General features: G+C 39.4%; 1 protein-coding gene across 3 annotated transcripts in view; it reads right to left on the reverse strand.

Annotated features, from left to right (window-relative positions):
* The window catches only part of LOC139976147 (uncharacterized), a 63936-nt gene that overhangs the window by 42427 nt on the left and 4446 nt on the right, over window positions 1–17063 (reverse strand). For all 3 annotated transcript variants that reach the window (XM_071984609.1, XM_071984607.1, XM_071984610.1), the window contains exons 3-13: window positions 16691–16792; window positions 15700–15873; window positions 12820–14726; window positions 12261–12415; window positions 10471–10590; window positions 9820–10040; window positions 8798–8899; window positions 6325–6498; window positions 4814–5182; window positions 3639–3733; window positions 1249–1450 (exon numbers count right to left, since the gene is read on the reverse strand). In XM_071984609.1, coding sequence (XP_071840710.1) covers window positions 1249–1450; window positions 3639–3733; window positions 4814–5182; window positions 6325–6498; window positions 8798–8899; window positions 9820–10040; window positions 10471–10590; window positions 12261–12415; window positions 12820–14726; window positions 15700–15873; window positions 16691–16792 — 3621 coding nt within the window. The remainder of the gene's footprint in view (window positions 1–1248; window positions 1451–3638; window positions 3734–4813; window positions 5183–6324; window positions 6499–8797; window positions 8900–9819; window positions 10041–10470; window positions 10591–12260; window positions 12416–12819; window positions 14727–15699; window positions 15874–16690; window positions 16793–17063) is intronic.

Raw genomic sequence — 17063 nt, forward strand, 5'->3', positions numbered from 1 at the left:
AGTATGCATTGTTTCCTTGAGGGGGGGGGGGGCGTTGATGGAGTGATGTGTATACGCAAATAAGATGATACAATAAGAGTTGTAAAGGGTACTAAATATCAGGCTGCATCAGTCCAATCGAATTTCTGCAAAGTGCCCTTCGACATTGGTGCCCCCCCCCCCCAGATTAAAAGTGCTTCCGCCGCCCTTGCCCCAAGCTGACAAAAGTCAGTCTCTTAGATTCATATTTAATGTCCATGATTATGATTTGTCAATTGTCCACAACTCTGTAACTGGACGACATACATTAATCTTGGAGTGACTCAAACTCAGGACCTTATGATTGAAAGGCACCGGTGTTAACCACTGAGCTAACACTTAGGACGTGAAATGCCCTTCACAGAAATTGACAGAAATTGTGCAGCCTTGCGTCCAATGATAATGGTTTGATTCAAACAAACCAGTGTCTCTGATTTCCTGGCTATGAGTCTTATCTGTCTAAGAAGATTATCTTTCTTTGGAACAGTAACATAATATTTAAGCATTCTGCAAAAGAAGCCAACACTGAAGTTGTTCAAGTGTAATATGCAGTGGTTTTGCCAGGCCATGCAGTTTGATGGTGTACACAAGAGTGATAAGCATCCAGCTCTACAGCTGGAGGTGTGAACTCAAGTATAAACTTTCTGCTGAAAACCCAACCTGTGGCCCATATATCGGGAATTCAAGAGTGTTAATTTCTGTAAGGGGCACTTTCACAGCATGTACACAGAGGTACTGTAAAGTATGCAAAATTAACTATACTATGCTTATTGGTTCATTGGATTATGATTTATGGAAAGGATCAAGCAGAGGGAAAAGATGTGATTATTGGTCAATGATACAAAATATGAGAATAGAGGGAAGGGGTTGTAAGGGTATGGGGGAAGGGGGAAGGGGGGCGGCCTTTCTTATACAATATCCCTAGTATACTCACATCACAGTGTACTTGTACGGATCCTATAGAAAACAACCTGGCCACTAAAGTTCATTGAAAACACCAGATATAGTTAAATACTACCACTATGTACCTGTAAGTTTTCAAGATCAAACACAGACCCTACCAATAAAATGTTAGATATGGTAATGCCGATCTATCATCAATAGGCTCATTTTTATTTTACCTACTATCTTCCATTCACTTTGATCATGTAAAAACAGACATTTAATTCCTTCACAAAAGTGCAATATTATGGTTTGGTTGATATCTCCTAAACTCTGGTTTTAATTTACCTCTTGAAATGATGGAAGGTCATCCACATGGCCAAGGGTTTCCACAGCTGTAGTTTTTCCAGCTGTGGATCTCTCCTCTTCCAGAACTTCTTTCAGAATGTCAGGAGGGAGTTCTTTGAGCACGTCTGGGTCCAAACTGCTGCGATATTCTGACGGCAAGTCACCAGTGGAAAGAACCCTCCTCTTGCTAGAAGATTTTAAGCTAGAGAATGAGGTTATTTATTACAATTTGTATTTTAGGTGGGGGAGCTACATTACTGTCTCTGTCACTTGTATAAAAGCTCATCCAGTAGACTGGATAATACCCCATTTCTGCATGTTTATTTCATCAAGCATACGTTTAATGAGCCTAAATAGATTACACCTCTAAAACTGTCTTTAGCATCTCCCTCATCATCTCTTGTGGTTTAGAGCCTGCCAACTTGAATACATTCCACTCATAAATGAACACATAAATGCATGAACTTGACTGTAATTCTAACAGATTATATCTTTATCTAAATTACTGGCTTGTGGTTACAAAGCACACTACCTCAGACAGTTTTTGATATTAACAAATATATTGGTTGTTGGTCCAGATAATTATTCGGAAGGAACTAAATAAGAGATTGGACAGAAAAGCTGTGAGGGGAGAGTTAGACCTCATGTTAGGGGCAGAATGACAGCAGGGGGGATCTGCTTTGGGCTCGGACTGGTCAAGAGGAGAGTATTATCAATGGTGTGTGCAGCAAAATGGAACAACCAACAAGATGATGTGTCACATTTTCTTGATTTTGAGATGGGGCAGGGGACTAACTGAGTCCCTCAACTCAACACTTGCTTTTATCTTGTGAGGCTGACTGAGCATGCAGATGTGAGGACTAACTGAGAGTGCAGGTTTGCTGACTGAGCATGCAGGTGTGAGGACTAACTGAGGATGCAGGTATGCTGACTGATGCACGTGTGAGGTCCAACTGAGAATGCAGGTAAACTGACTGAGCATGCAGGTGTGAGGTCCAACTGAGAATACAAGTATGCTGACTGAGCATGCAGGTGTGAAGACCAACTGAGAATGCAGGTATGCTGACAGAGCATGCAGGTGTGAGGACTAACTGAGAATGCAGGTATGCTGACAGAGCATGCAGGTTTGAGGACCAACTGAGAATGCAGGTATGCTGACAGAGCATGCAGGTGTGAGGACTAACTGAGAATGCAGGTATGCTGGCTGAGCATGCAGGTGTGAGGACGAACTGAGAATGCAGGTATGCTGACTGAGCATGCAGGTGTGAAGACCAACTGAGAATGCAGGTATGCTGACAGAGCAGGCAGGTGTGAGGACTAACTGAGAATGCAGGTATGCTGACAGAGCATGCAGGCTTGAGGACCAACTGAGAATGCAGGTATGCTGACAGAGCATGCACGTGTGAGGACTAACTGAGAATGCAGGTATGCTGACTGAGCATGCAGGTTTGAGGACCAACCGAGAATGCAGGTATGCTGACAGAGCATGCAGGTTTGAGGACCAACCGAAAATGCAGGTATGCTGACAGAGCATGCAGGTGTGAGGACTAACTGAGGATGCAGGTATGCTGACTGAGCATGCAGGTGTGAGGACTAACTGAGGATGCAGGTATGCTGACTGAGCATGCAGGTGTGAGGACTAACTGAGAATGCAGGTATGCTGACTGAGCATGCAGGTGTGAAGACCAACTGAGAATGCAGGTATGCTGACAGAGCATGCAGATGTGAGGACTAACTGAGGATGCAGGTATGCTGACTGAGCATGCAGGTGTGAGGACTAACTGAGAATGCAGGTATGCTGACTGAGCATGCAGGTGTGAGGACCAACCGAGAATGCAGGTATGCTGACAGAGCATGCAGGTGTGAGGTCCGAGTATGCAGGTATACTGACTTAGCAAAACAGCTGTATGCTGACTGTGTAGATATCTTGGTACTCGAAGCACACTCCAGGTTATGATGAGTAACATCAGGCAATATGCTGGATGTGTATGCAGGTGTGAGGACCAACCGAGAATGCAGGTATGCTGACAGAGCATGCAGGTGTGAGGTCCGAGTATGCAGGTATACTGACTTAGCAAAACAGCTGTATGCTGACTGTGTAGATATCTTGGTACTCGAAGCACACTCCAGGTTATGATGAGTAACATCAGGCAATATGCTGGATGTGTATGCAGGTGAGTTTCATAGGCTATAGGCAGGGCCGTACACAGCTAATAGAACATGCAAAGTACACTAAAGGAGCATGCATACATATATGCCTGCAGAGCAGATGTAAATATGTCATTGTGTTTTACATACTTTCTGAATAATATAATTTTCCTAGAATGTTAAGTACTTTTTAAAGAGTTGTTTTAAAGTATAGGAATTTCTAAATACTCCATCACCCTTACCTCACATCTAGCTTTGGTTTGCACATGCTGGCAGGTTTCAAGAATGCAGTGAGGCCTCCTTTACGAGTGACAGCAGCTGAATCAGTAGCTGCAGACTGTGGGATAAAATGTGTCATGATTTAAACTTGACACTTTTTCTCATGAAAGTAATTTAACCTGATCCATGCAATAGTCTGATCAAATTTCACACTAAGACCATGCAAACTCAAAATTGTGATCATCAATGTTTGATAACAATCGAACATTGATATAATGTTAATAATGACTCCGTTATGGGTATGGATATGGAACATTATCGAGATCACATTCTGTGATGAGCTCAATCACATTAAGACCAACTGATCACTGTATCAGTATGTAAAGACTAATAGAGTAACAGCTCAGCAAGTAATGAATATGAGCAAGGGAATAGGCGTGAATATTCATATATAACTATGTGTGACATTTGTAGAGCAGAGATTTTTCATATTAAGTGAAAAGGGTTAGTTGCATTTATGCACCAAGATTCTGGAGTAAATGTTCTGCCATCTAAACTATCTTGCTTTGGTAAAAGTTTCTCATTACACATGAAATGTTATATAATGTTATCAAACCACTCATGTATTCTTTATGATGCAGTCTAAATTTCGTTGCAAACTCTTGTTTTCTTACATCTAGTTTTATGGATTGTCTGTTTAAACTTGTATATTTACATAAGATGCTATAAATACAATTTTAAATCCCTTGCTTGTATTACATCAAACAGTACAATGATATCTATTAACTTGTTCTTTTCCCAGCTGGAACTTAGTGGAAGAAGTTTTTCAATACAAATTACCCAGTATGTCGCTTAAATTAATTTTCAACTAATTTCCCTGTATACAAATTCTTGTCACATTTTTCTACACCTCTGATAGATGCAGTCTGCAAACTATTAGGTAAATCCCAGGATCTTCTATGAGCACTGACCCAAGACCCATCAGACCCCCCCCCCACCCCTCAGATTCAATGTTTACCATGCATGTAAGTGGGCATGGATCTCAAAAAAAAACTTATTTCACCTTCGTTGGCAAGTTCCCCATGAACTGTACATAAATTTCTGAATGTCTGGAAAAATTTTGTGACGCAACAAAAATTTAATGACCCCATTGCTGGGATTTGCCCTTTAGTTTGTGGACCATGGTCCTATAGCATACCTTATTCGAATATTTGTTAGGACTCTTCACAGAGTCTTGTTCTCCCATGTCCGAAGCTGGTTCAGAATCCATAACAGGAACAGACCTTGCTTCTGTTATCTTGGTTACCACTTTTGATGGCTCCGTGAACTCTAAACTCTTCTTAACCAACACTGGAGTTTTAGTGACCTCTGACCCTTTCTTGACCAGCACATCCTGCAATGTTTTTGTCACATTTAGCTTTGATGACTTTGTGACCTCTGACCTCTTTTTAACGAGTTCTGGAGATTTTGTGACATTTGGTTCTTTCTTGACCATCATATCCTTCAAAGATTTTGAAGCATGTGACGACTTGCTTACTTTCTTGAGTCGAGAAATCTGGATGCCGACCTAGATGAAAGATTTTATGCTGTCAATAAATACTATCTTAAGGCAAAAACTTCATTTTTCTATTATTAATTTACCCCAAAAAAGGAAGATTTTACAGTTCATGCCTGCTTCAATAACCTTTTCTGGTTTCAGAAAAGCTGGACTTGCAATAGTTTCTTTCAGAAAAAGTGGATGGAAAATTCGGTCAGACCATAACCAGATTTTGTATTTTGAAAAAAGAATTATGTTCAAATATTTGAAAGGAACATTCCTGTATTGTTGCAAGATATGTTAAATGCAGGAATTTCTTTCATACACTTATTTTATATTTTAGCAATCAACAGAGAAGTATTAAAGTGTAGATATAAACATACAATTGTTAATACATATCAGGGCAAATGTTTGGGTATATACTGTATATTCTGGTTGTCCCTTGGACTGGTGTGTTGTACCTGGCAATGTAACTAAGAGTGATTAATCAGTACACTAGCTGTAGACCGCCGAATGTTTCTGTTTGGTGATAAGAACACCAGCTTTGGGTCATAATCAAACCCACCTTTGAGAGGATCGTAAGACCTATCGGGCTGTATTTGCGTTTTATTCCAGTATCACCAAAGTGATGGAAGGTGATACCAATTTATCATTTTACTTATATATGGGGATATTTAGAAACAATTCAATCTGAATTTGATGTAAATAACAAGTCGTTGGCCAGACGATCTACAAAGCTGATTTTGGTCGTCTCAAAGAACATTCAACATTTTTCCTAGCCTATAATAGATTGACGTAACAACTTCTCCAACTAGTTAGCATTTGAAAATGCACCTTTTAATACCACTGCCATAACAGTTTACCTGCCTCGGGCATTTCAATAGGCTCTTGCAGTAGACCGTGACTTTCCATGCTCGTTCTCTTTGCTAGGCTTGGCGAATTGATAACGTAACACACAGGCTAATATTCCAGACTGATAACCTTGAAAGGTGCAGAAGTGGCCAGTGGCAAAAAATGAACAGCAGTCTTACGAAAGGGCGGATTTTCAAATGATTCTGCATCCATCAGAAATAATTAAATTTCAGTATTCATCTAATCTCAGACAGATGAGAGAGAACGACCACCTCTTTCTCGAGATATGATATCTGCGTCAGAAACCTAAGTTTACTTACCCCGCGTATATCCGTGGCGCACGGTTTCATTACGAGCAAAAGTTTCTGACATTCCTTTTGAATGATAGAAAGATCGTCTGTTTCTTGTTTCAAGGTATTTGATCGACATCTATTGTCACAAAACCCATGTCCGAGGAATGTTTGGTTCTCAGTTGGTAGATTTGTCTTACGTATCTGAAAATTATATGAACAATAAATATACAGCTGCATATATTAATGTAAGGCTGAATTACATCAGCACAAGCTGCCAGTGGCGTCGCCAAGGGGGGGGCCAGGGGGGGCACGTGCCCCCCCTGGAAAACCTAGTGCCCCCCGTGTGCCCCCCCATCTGAGATTTGGGTTGGTAAAAAAATATATATATATTTTGTTATATTCAACTCCCATCATCTGAGTTGGTTTTTCATAAGGACAAAGAAGCACAGTAATTCGTATTTTCTTCAAATGAGCTGCGAACAAATGAAAAAGTTTATCCTGGAACGTCTGGTATCGAAGTCATAACCCGCGCCATCACAACAGGTGTCGATATTTACATTGAATGTGTCAGTGCTCACGCCATACCAGCGGATATACATGTCCGCTTCGCGATCTACATGACTGTGAGAAGGGAGGGTACTGCAATATGTTGCCTTGGTCTGAGGTTGACAGGTTAGGAGCTGACGAAATGTGAGGGTCCGCAGGCACCATACTTGCCTATATTTGTGGACCCATATATTAATGCTATTGTGTATGGGGTGCAGAGGTCATTTGAGGTCAGATGCTTGTAAGAACAAATGGCGAATGTTCACACCTGCATACTGAGCCATACTCGATGTGTGATCAAACTTTGAATTGCATGGTGAGATCCCTGATAGGAGCCAATAACGATGCTGGAACCTGTTACATCTTAATAGATAATGGGCGAAAACGAGAAGGACAAGAAAGGAGTCGGGGTCATGCACACATTAATTCAACAAATTTAGGTTCTATTGATATAGGGTTAGGCATAATATCAACAGCATGTGGTTCATATCCTCTGCAAAATTCTGCGCCTTGTTAAAATCATTACCTCAAAAATAGCAATTTCTGGAGATATCTTCAGATCGAATTTAGCATCAAATGTGGCTCAGCCCCCAATGAAAAAGTTGAGGGGCAAATGCATGATAAGCCCCCCCCCCAATATTTACCAAGGCTCCGAAGCGTGCATCTGCCCATTTTTCAATGCATACTTGTCGATCTGTCCGATGCACACGTATACTATATAGGTGTAATAATTTTAGTAAATGCTGGGGGGACCCTCGGCCAGTCCCCTGGCTATAGACCACATTGTCACCCCAACCGCGTCTTCACGCCCCGTGAAAAGTGGAAGCAGTGAGTGTGAGTACCGGTAAGCGCAACACAACTTCGTCTTAGGCCAACAACATCCCCTTACTACACTCAAAAACGTCTTTGCGAGTACACTACGAGTAATAGCTACTCTCTTAAAACACCATCGAATATACAAATTACAATGTTTCTACAGACTTTTACGTGCAATCTGAGAAATTGCAGGCTTGAGACCCATATTTTAGGGCTAGTTATTCGCAGCATAAAACACTCGGGAAGTGCCGTTTCCGGCCATCTGGGGGTTTGAAAAACCCAAAATTTTCTTGTACGCTCCGCGCCAACCGATGGTGGTGCTCCGCTTAGATAGTCTCTACACATTAGCCCCCCCAATGATTTTCCCGTTCCGCCGCGCCTGGAGGGAGCACCCCCTCCCCTTAGACCCCTCCCCCAGGGCGGCGATCCGTATCCACCTAAGTGCCCCCCCATCAAATGCTGGTGCCCCCCCTGTGCCCCCCCCCAGACTGAAAAGTCTGGTGACGCCACTGCAAGCTGCCACAGACATGTCACACTTAAGTGTCAAATATTCATGCATATTCCTTAAAGGGTGTGAAGACTCGTGCAAAAAGAAACTTCTAATGCCGGTAATCTGACCTAGTTTCGAATGAGGTGTAACAGAAGTGTTAAACACCACCATCGATCCCAGAAAATACACACACAGCTTGCTACCGTCGGTAATTAGACACTAGTGTACAGTCAGTACATACAGCTGCGGTCAATACCCACAGCACAGTATACAAACGGTACAGCGATGGACATCTCAGGTCCAGCTAAAGATAACAATTAAGGTATCACGTTTCATTACTGTCTGCATTTTGTAGCGACACAAACAAAACGTCATTTGCAAGCAACAGAAAGTTAACTTTATCAGATGGCCACACACGGTTTGGGGCGAGTCTTCAATGCCTTTAATAATATGCGTAAATAGACACAACATGTTTTATTTATGCTGATGGTGATTAAAAAGAGATGAGTATTCAACGATAACTTAAATTAACTAACAGTTAATCACACATGAATAAGTTTGTCTGCAGACAGATTTTTTTCCTTAAGGCTATCAAAATAACTTATGACACGTAAACTCAGAAAGCATTTCTTTCATTATTCTTCATACCTTTAATTTCACTGTTATTGTTCTCCCTGCCACGCCGGTCCTTTTCAGTTTCTTGACGACCACCTCTGCCAGATCAGACACAAACTTTTCAGTCTCTGCTTTCTAACCAATGATGTAATCCAAAAAACAAAAAAAACCTGAAGCAAACCGTTAACATACAAAAGTCACATCCAGATCCACATAACCATATCAAAATCCATCATAGCGTATTTACCAGCCCTAAGCTAATGGAGCACACCTTTAACCCGACCATGTATGCCTTAGCAGTTGGGTCCAAACATATATTAGATGCACTGTCTGAACAATTTCCTACCAGCCTGGCCTAGCTAACTTGGTTCGCCCTTTATCTTCACGATTTCACATTCGGTTTGGCCTGTGCGTACATTCCACTACAAAGCATCAAGATCCAATAGAGGCCAGTTAGCTACACATTTAAGCTTCACAATTTATTTACAATTCATGGATTCCACACAATAGATCTAAGCAGAGCTGGAGATTTGGTCTTATGGTCAGCAGAGAGACAAATCATGTAATTATTAACTGTCAGAGTGGGAGATAAGAGGGGTATTGATGTCACCTAGCTTGGCTAACTTTTGCGCCAGATTTCCGGGGGGCAAAAATTCACTATGAAAGCTTCAGACTTTGACAGGTTTCCTTACATAAATGTTGTAACATGTTTCTTGTTTGTATTTAAAACCTTAGAAAAACCTGTCTTGTTCTTGATTCAGAATTGAATTTTTCTATGGGACACTGCACCTAAATGTTTGGTCTCTTAAAGTACCATTTAATGTTGATTACACCACATTTGTTTTGGGTGTCTGTCTATAAGGCCATTTGTGGCATTTTTCTAAAATATTCTGTTTGTACATAAATTATGGGTTAAAACCTGTTTTAATTACTTTTGACAAATTTTGACATGACATATACCAAAATTTGAAGCAATGCAGATATTAAGCTTGGAGTCGATAACGACTGTTAAAACAAGCGCATATCATCATAGCAGGCACTGATAATACCTTTACCTCAAAGAAACGAATGCCAAAGTTGACTGTTGAGGAGACCACCTTTTGCTCTTTCTCTATCCTGATTGGTTGATCACTCTCACCCCTGCAGTTTTCAAAGAGGTCTTGACCTTGCTTTTTGCCAAACCGGGACTGCAGAGCAGAAAGAGACATCTGTTGAAGTTGCGAGCAAGTTGTGATGCCTAGATTCTTAAGCTTTTGATTTGTCGCGTTCCCGACCCCTGATTAGATGAAAAACAAATTTTCTATGATTATTAATCTTAATATTTGCAAAAAACTTATATTTGTTAACTTCTGATTAAGTGAACAAGAAACTTTTGAACATTGAACCTGCTCAACTGAATATTTAATTAACAGGATACATATATATATTCACTTGCTCTTTGCTTGGGTGGGGAATGTACATGGGAGTGGACAGGGTGGCGCACTATGCTACCTTCAAAAATTAAGTAAAATTCAAATTGAAAGGTTTGCTTTCTTATTATCAATAGTTTCAACCCAGCTCAATTTATTAAAAATTTATGGGAAACCAAACGTTTTCTTGCCCCCACAACCAATCCCCCTCCCCCACCCTCCCACACCCCTTCACATTAAAATTTGGACAAATCTCACATTTTCAGAAGAAGAATTGCTGAACTATTTGACTAATACCTGGTAATTCTTTAACTGGTACAGTCTGCATAAATTCATCCACCTTGTCTTCCTCTAGCTGGTAAATTCCATTTGGTTTGGCTTTCTTTGTGCAGAGCTTTGCCAGTAAGGTATTGGAGGCTAAGAATACAAAAGGGGGGAATTAAAATGTACATATGAAAGTATAGCGTACTTGAGGAGACAAAACTGATGAGGTTTCAACAGTTCAGATGTAGAATATTCACATACTTATCATATATAATAATTATTATAATATAATTTAATATAATCAATAAAAAAAATTAAACAAATAAAATTTTAAAAGAATATTTAAAAAATAATAATAATAAAAATAATATAATTATATAAATTATATAATAAATATATAATAATTATAATTATTATTAATTGTTATGATGTTGATGTTTCTCTCCGTACAAGGGAGTGTCTTACTTTGTTAAGCCCACCAGGGTTTCTTAACCTTCATAATACCAACCCAATCGAATATGATTGCTACCGAACAATGTTTATTTGGAAAGTCATAATTTGAGATAGAAACACACTAGAGAGCTTTCCATAGCTTTATTTTGTACAGTGCTTTCATTCATTGCTATATATTCTTTGTTTTTCTCTTGTAAAGTTGTGAAGAAACAAAAAAAACACATGAAATTTGACTTATTTAAACATGACACAGACATTGTTGTACTGATTCCATTATTGAAGTTTCATGATAATTAAGCTTCTTACAATGTTTTACAAAGTACAAGCCATGAACAGGGTGCTGGCTCCAGGGTTTCAAGGCCTTGGGCATCATTCACAGGGATGTGCCCGGGATTTCCTGAGTTCCGGGTACACTGATCGCTGTCCTGGGGGAGGAGTCTAATGGGGAGGGGGTGTTGAGATATTTTTCGATTTTTGAAGGTGCTCAGATGCCAAATGCTGGCACTTGTGTAGCTTTTTAAGCACATACACTAGTTTTGCTAACAATTTACATTTTTAATTTTTTTTTTAATGAAATATATTACGTACCTGGTAAAAGTAATTAGTTTGTTTCAAAGAGATTTTACAAGTGACCGATTGAGAGCCGTAAGTAATGTTTCTTGCATGCGTAACTGATGCATTATTAGTCTGTATGATTTTGGCATATGGCTAGGCCCAATTTATGTTGAATATATTGTTAGGAATGTCGGGATTTCAGATGAAAATAGTGCTGGGCGGGATTCACGATTTTTAAGACAGTGCTGGGCGGTAATTTTTAGTGCTGGGCAGGGCCGCCCAGTGCCGCCCAGCGTGGGCACATCCCTGATTCATCTGGAGCGCTTCCAGCTTACAACAAAATTGCAAGAAGTTGTTGCTAGAGAGACTGGATTTCGATGGTGAGGAATGGACGGGGAGAAATTCTAAAGTGATGTAGATTGTTAATGACTCCTCCTTGTGAATACCACTGGTATATATACGCAACATCGGTCACGAAACACATAGACAGCTCCACCATTTGCATTTGCATATAGGAGGATCTAAAATACATACATACATACACGCATACACACACAGCCATCTGCACCTTTCTGTGTGCATTGCTATACATATTATCCCGGATAATTTCAAGAAAATGATCTTGGGATATTAGATTTCTTACTGGAGGTAGATTATTTATCCAATTTCTTCACAACCTTCTGTTTGTAGCAATTTGCGGGTTTGCCTACCCCAAATTTTGCTGCCCTGGGTTAGGGACCTATAGTTTGCCTATTAGACAATAATTGACCCTATCGATATATATCAATGTTATGCAGTCGGAAACTTGGACTTACCTATACCTATAGAGGCAGTACACTGTGTCTTGGAGAATATTTCATCCTGAACAAGCTGAGCGAACTCAAGTGGTGAAGCTGTCGTATCCCGCAAGGTCTTGGTGACGTCGACAAACATGTCATCACAGCTGATGGCTCCAATCTCGTTGGTGAAACTTTGAGGAAAACAAATGAAATGTACATGCAAAAAATATATCGCTATCATGCAGGCTAACACACTGAAAATGAACGTTTTATAAATCCTGCACTCTGGACTAGAAGCAGGACCTAAAATTTGTTACAATGATCAAAATTCATACAGCTTTATGCTAGCTATGTTATTATTTTCCAATCAGCATGTTGCAACATGATGACATTGTCATTAACAAATGTATAAACAACATGTTTATTCATCACCAGGTATCTATCACTATTTTCCTACAAATTCTTCAAATAAATTCCAGCAACAGAAAGCTCAAACATGTTCTTCTCAATACACAATGTTCAATTTCCTTTCAAATATACAACATGAAGAGAGTCATGAGAGTCATTGAAAAGGACAGAACGTTTCCTCACATACCTGGCCACGGTCTCGTAGAGGATTCTCGACACCCTGTGATAGCTCTCAAAGTCGTACGGCACGGTTTTGAGATGAGGGCACAGTTCCAAACCTTTCGAGAGCAGCATTCCCTTCCCTACACCGAATGCTCTTGCCTCGTAACTGCAGGATGCAATCTCTGCCAATGGATTGAACAGTAGCCAATTCCCTGCAGGTGTCTCCACGGTTACAGAATCCATGTTGCCTTTCTTCTCTTGGTTGCTCGCCGGCTCCTTACAGCCTTTATTCCGCTCAACGTTGACACTCTGCCTGCTGCTCGCCTGTTGCCCATTGCTCCCTTGCTGCTCTGTTGTGTTGTTCACTGTTCTTCCAGTTACGTCTCCTGTGAGACTAGTTTGTTCAGTGGTTTCCTTTCTGGATTTACTTTTTATCAACTTGGCGGTTGGACAATTCCAACTCTTCTTTTCTAAGTGGGCTCGATCAAAATTATCCGGCATATCCACCTTTACTGGTGTCCTCATCGCGGCCGAGTGGCCGGTGACAGCCACAGGTTTGCCTCTTAGTTCTGGATATTCCAGTAAGCTCACTGCTACAAAGAAGCAATCCATATCAATATGCATAATCACACTCTTTTCTTCAAACATCTTTTTACAATTTATGCCTCTTTCCTGTACGACTAAATTCGTAGTCGGCAGCGAGTAGCCACTGGGGATTGGATGTTTGGTATCTTTACCCGATCCCGCTTCGGTATTACAAGATTCCATTAACACATGTAATTTTTGCTTTCCGGGGAATTTCCTCTCCTCGACTTTCTGTAAACCGTTGACAAACTTTTGGTGTTCCATTCGCCAAGTAGACAAATGATGATAAGTGGATCTGCTGTAGAAAGCAGATAAAAATGTAGGGTCATTGGCTTGCCAAGAATGTCTCTTTATTTTATGGCTTGCCACATCAGACGATTTGGTGCAGTTTCCATCTGAGCTGTTTAAATTTGATTCTTTCTGCGAGAAAGTGGGATCTGATCCTGGTTGTGACTGTCCGGGAATTGAACAAAAGTTTTGTGAGGTTTCAATGAAATTCGAACATTCTGGAGAACTTCTCCGCTGGGTACTCTCCTCTCTGGATTTACAGGAAGGTACACCTTCTGGTGAACTGCCGCTTTGTGAGCTAGGATTCCAACCTTGTGAAGGAATTCTAGGAATTGAGCCTCCTTGAGAGGTGCGACTAGGACTTGAACTTTCTTGAAAACTCCTGGGTTTTGCACTTTTCCAAAGGTTTGTGGATCTTGAAATATCTTGCTTGTTTCTGTCACGGGCAGTTTCTGGAGATCTGCTGAAAGTTAACCCTTCCTTTGAGTTTGAGGGATTTGAATCTCTTGCAGAGTTTTTAGCACTAGCACCTTCTTGATCATTACTAAGACTCACTGTCTTGCTGTGATACTGTTGAGACTTTGGCGTGTCCTTATCACTGCAGCATTCTTTCATAGATGCGACAGTATATCTGGAAAATTTATGTGATAATTTATCTTTACTATGATTAGAGGTAGAATCTTGGTGAAATACGTTCTTAATTCTGTCTGAAGCCTTTGGACTACCATCAACCTCATCATGAAAATTTCTGATACAAGGTGATTTGAAGACTGATGTTTGACCAGACAGGTTATTGGAACTTGGAACCTTCTTTTTGCTTCTGCTACTGCCCGGATCAGTCGGATAATTTGTGGAAAGTACTCTCTTCTTCGGTTTGACGAAATTGAGCAAAGGGTAATGTTTTCCGGTGCTGAGAGATGGGACGGAATTGGCAGAGTCTCGTCCAAGGCTATTGCTGGCCTTCTTGTTTGCTGCACCAGACTTGAGTAAATCTTTGAAAGATGTGGATAAGTCTGGACAGCCAGACGCACTCTGCAACGTGCTCAGTTGGACACCAACCTATAATGAGATTAAGGGGATTAATATGACCTAATCTCAGCAACAGTGGTAAGCCAAATTGTATGAATATTCCCATAGTTTCTCTTATAATGTTTATAATTCATATCTTTTTTTACTTTGTAAGATTGTCCTTTAAGTTTTCTTACTCTTTCTTAATTTCAGTGTTTTTGTTTGTTTGTTCATTCATTCATAATTAATTAATTAACTTATTCATTCATCACTCATTCATTCATTCATCATTCATCATTCATTCATCACTCATTCATTAATTCCTTCATTCATTAACTCATTCATCTTTCACTTACTCATTAATTCATTCATTAACTCATTCATTAATTCATTCATTCACTCATTCATTCACCATCTATTCAGTTACTCATTTATCATTCACTCATTCATCATCCATTCATTTACTCATTCATCATTCATTCATCATTCACTAATTTAATCATTCATTCATTCATTTACTTGTTCATCATTCATCATTCATTTATCATTCATTCATTCATTCAATCAATCATTTGTTCATTTGATTGTCCTGCCTTTAAACTAATCACTGGATCATGCAAAGGTTAAATTTGTGAAGTTTTCGGAACTGGAACAAATGGAACACAAAATTATAGAACAGAATTGGTCCTAAGGTAGTCCTAAGGTAGATTGGTCCTAAGTCAATAAAGAGTGATGTTTGAAATCCAAGTTTCCTCCATATTTGTTTAATAGAGAGTCCAATGTAAGCCATACAACAAATATCAGACAGTATGGCTACCTCCAGTGAATTTCTTTGAATGGTTAGTAAATAAGGAGCTTTGGAGGCTCTCAAAACTTCACATCATTAACAGAGACATTCTCTTTGAAAGAATTCAAAGCTAATTAATAAGTCATAAAAACGATTTTACTTGTTATTATCCCATAGTAAGAAACAGTTAGCGTTCAAATTCAATGGAATAAGGGGTTTAGTAAGGTTTTACATTACCCCTCGAATGTCAGTAGGGGGGACCCTCAATTGTAGCAACATTTTCCGACATTGTCTGCAAAACATGCCCAGGTCATCTGTATGCTGGGGGAACGTGACACTCTGTATTTTGTTATCGTACAGAGCGTGGCCTGTGAACTCACGATCCGGTTTTGGCATGCCTGCTCTTGTAATCTGTGAAAGTTGAAATTACAGTCAACAAGTTAATGAAAACAAGACACTTCCTGTTATGAATGGCTTTGCCAAACAATGGCCAAACTGCAATTATTTCTCCTCTATTAATTAAGGAAATATAATCATTGTGACTCCATAATATACTGTTTATATTTAACACAATCGTAACTTGAATATCGAATAAAACAAAGCATTGTATTTTAATTACAATATGACATTTTGAACAATGTATTAACTCGAAAGAAATAGCTCTGTGTATCTTTGACTATATCTATCATATGTCATGAATGAGAATAGGTCTGTAAAATCGAACAGTATAGAAATAGTTTAAGATAGATCCCTTCAGTTCACTGAAGATACTAGTAAAAATTTACTCTGTGCACTGATAAGGAACCGATCATCCGTGACTCAGTTAAATTAAAGTAATAAAATGCTGATTAGACAATTTGCTTTTTCATGTACATTTCCTATAACAGTGTTTTAGAGAAAGACTTAATGGGAAGTATATTTCTTTTTTTCATAATTATGCAACAGCTAGATTAATTTATAATTAATTTATATTTATAATAAATTAGAATTTATAACTTTTAATTTTTAATTAATTAATTAATAATTTGACAGAAATACAACAAATTACATATTTAAAATATAACGATTTGTAGTGTGCGATCAAGTCAGGAAAGAAACACAGTATGTTACACATCTTAGGCCTGCAGCTACCTGGAATACATTTTATTGGTCATGAATTTCATGGAATAAGATTTCTTCATGCATCCATTTTCAGACAGCTGATATCATTTACCAAATTAAACCTAACCTGTAATTTTACTGCCAATGTACGACCAGTCATCTCCAAAGCCTTTAACTTCTTGTGGAGCTCCTTACAGAGACCAATCGTAAAATTAATCATCTCTGATTTCTGCACACAAAAAAATGAATAAAAATTGAGAAACAAAACAAATATTTTGACAATCATTGATAATCAAGAAACTAACTTGACAATCAAGAAACTAAATTGACAATCAAGAAATGAAGTGGCAACAATAATATAAACATCTGAGATGGCTTCTTTCAATAAGTCACATGAAATCACTGGTCCGTCTGCTGATCTCTGTACCCTGGCCTGGATCAGACTATGCAGGTCTTCGCTTCAGTCTGGACCCTGTGCGGGCTCTGGCACTTTGTGCGCT

The sequence above is a fragment of the Apostichopus japonicus genome, chromosome 11 (assembly GCF_037975245.1).
Source record: "Apostichopus japonicus isolate 1M-3 chromosome 11, ASM3797524v1, whole genome shotgun sequence".
NCBI lineage: Eukaryota > Metazoa > Echinodermata > Holothuroidea > Aspidochirotida > Stichopodidae > Apostichopus > Apostichopus japonicus.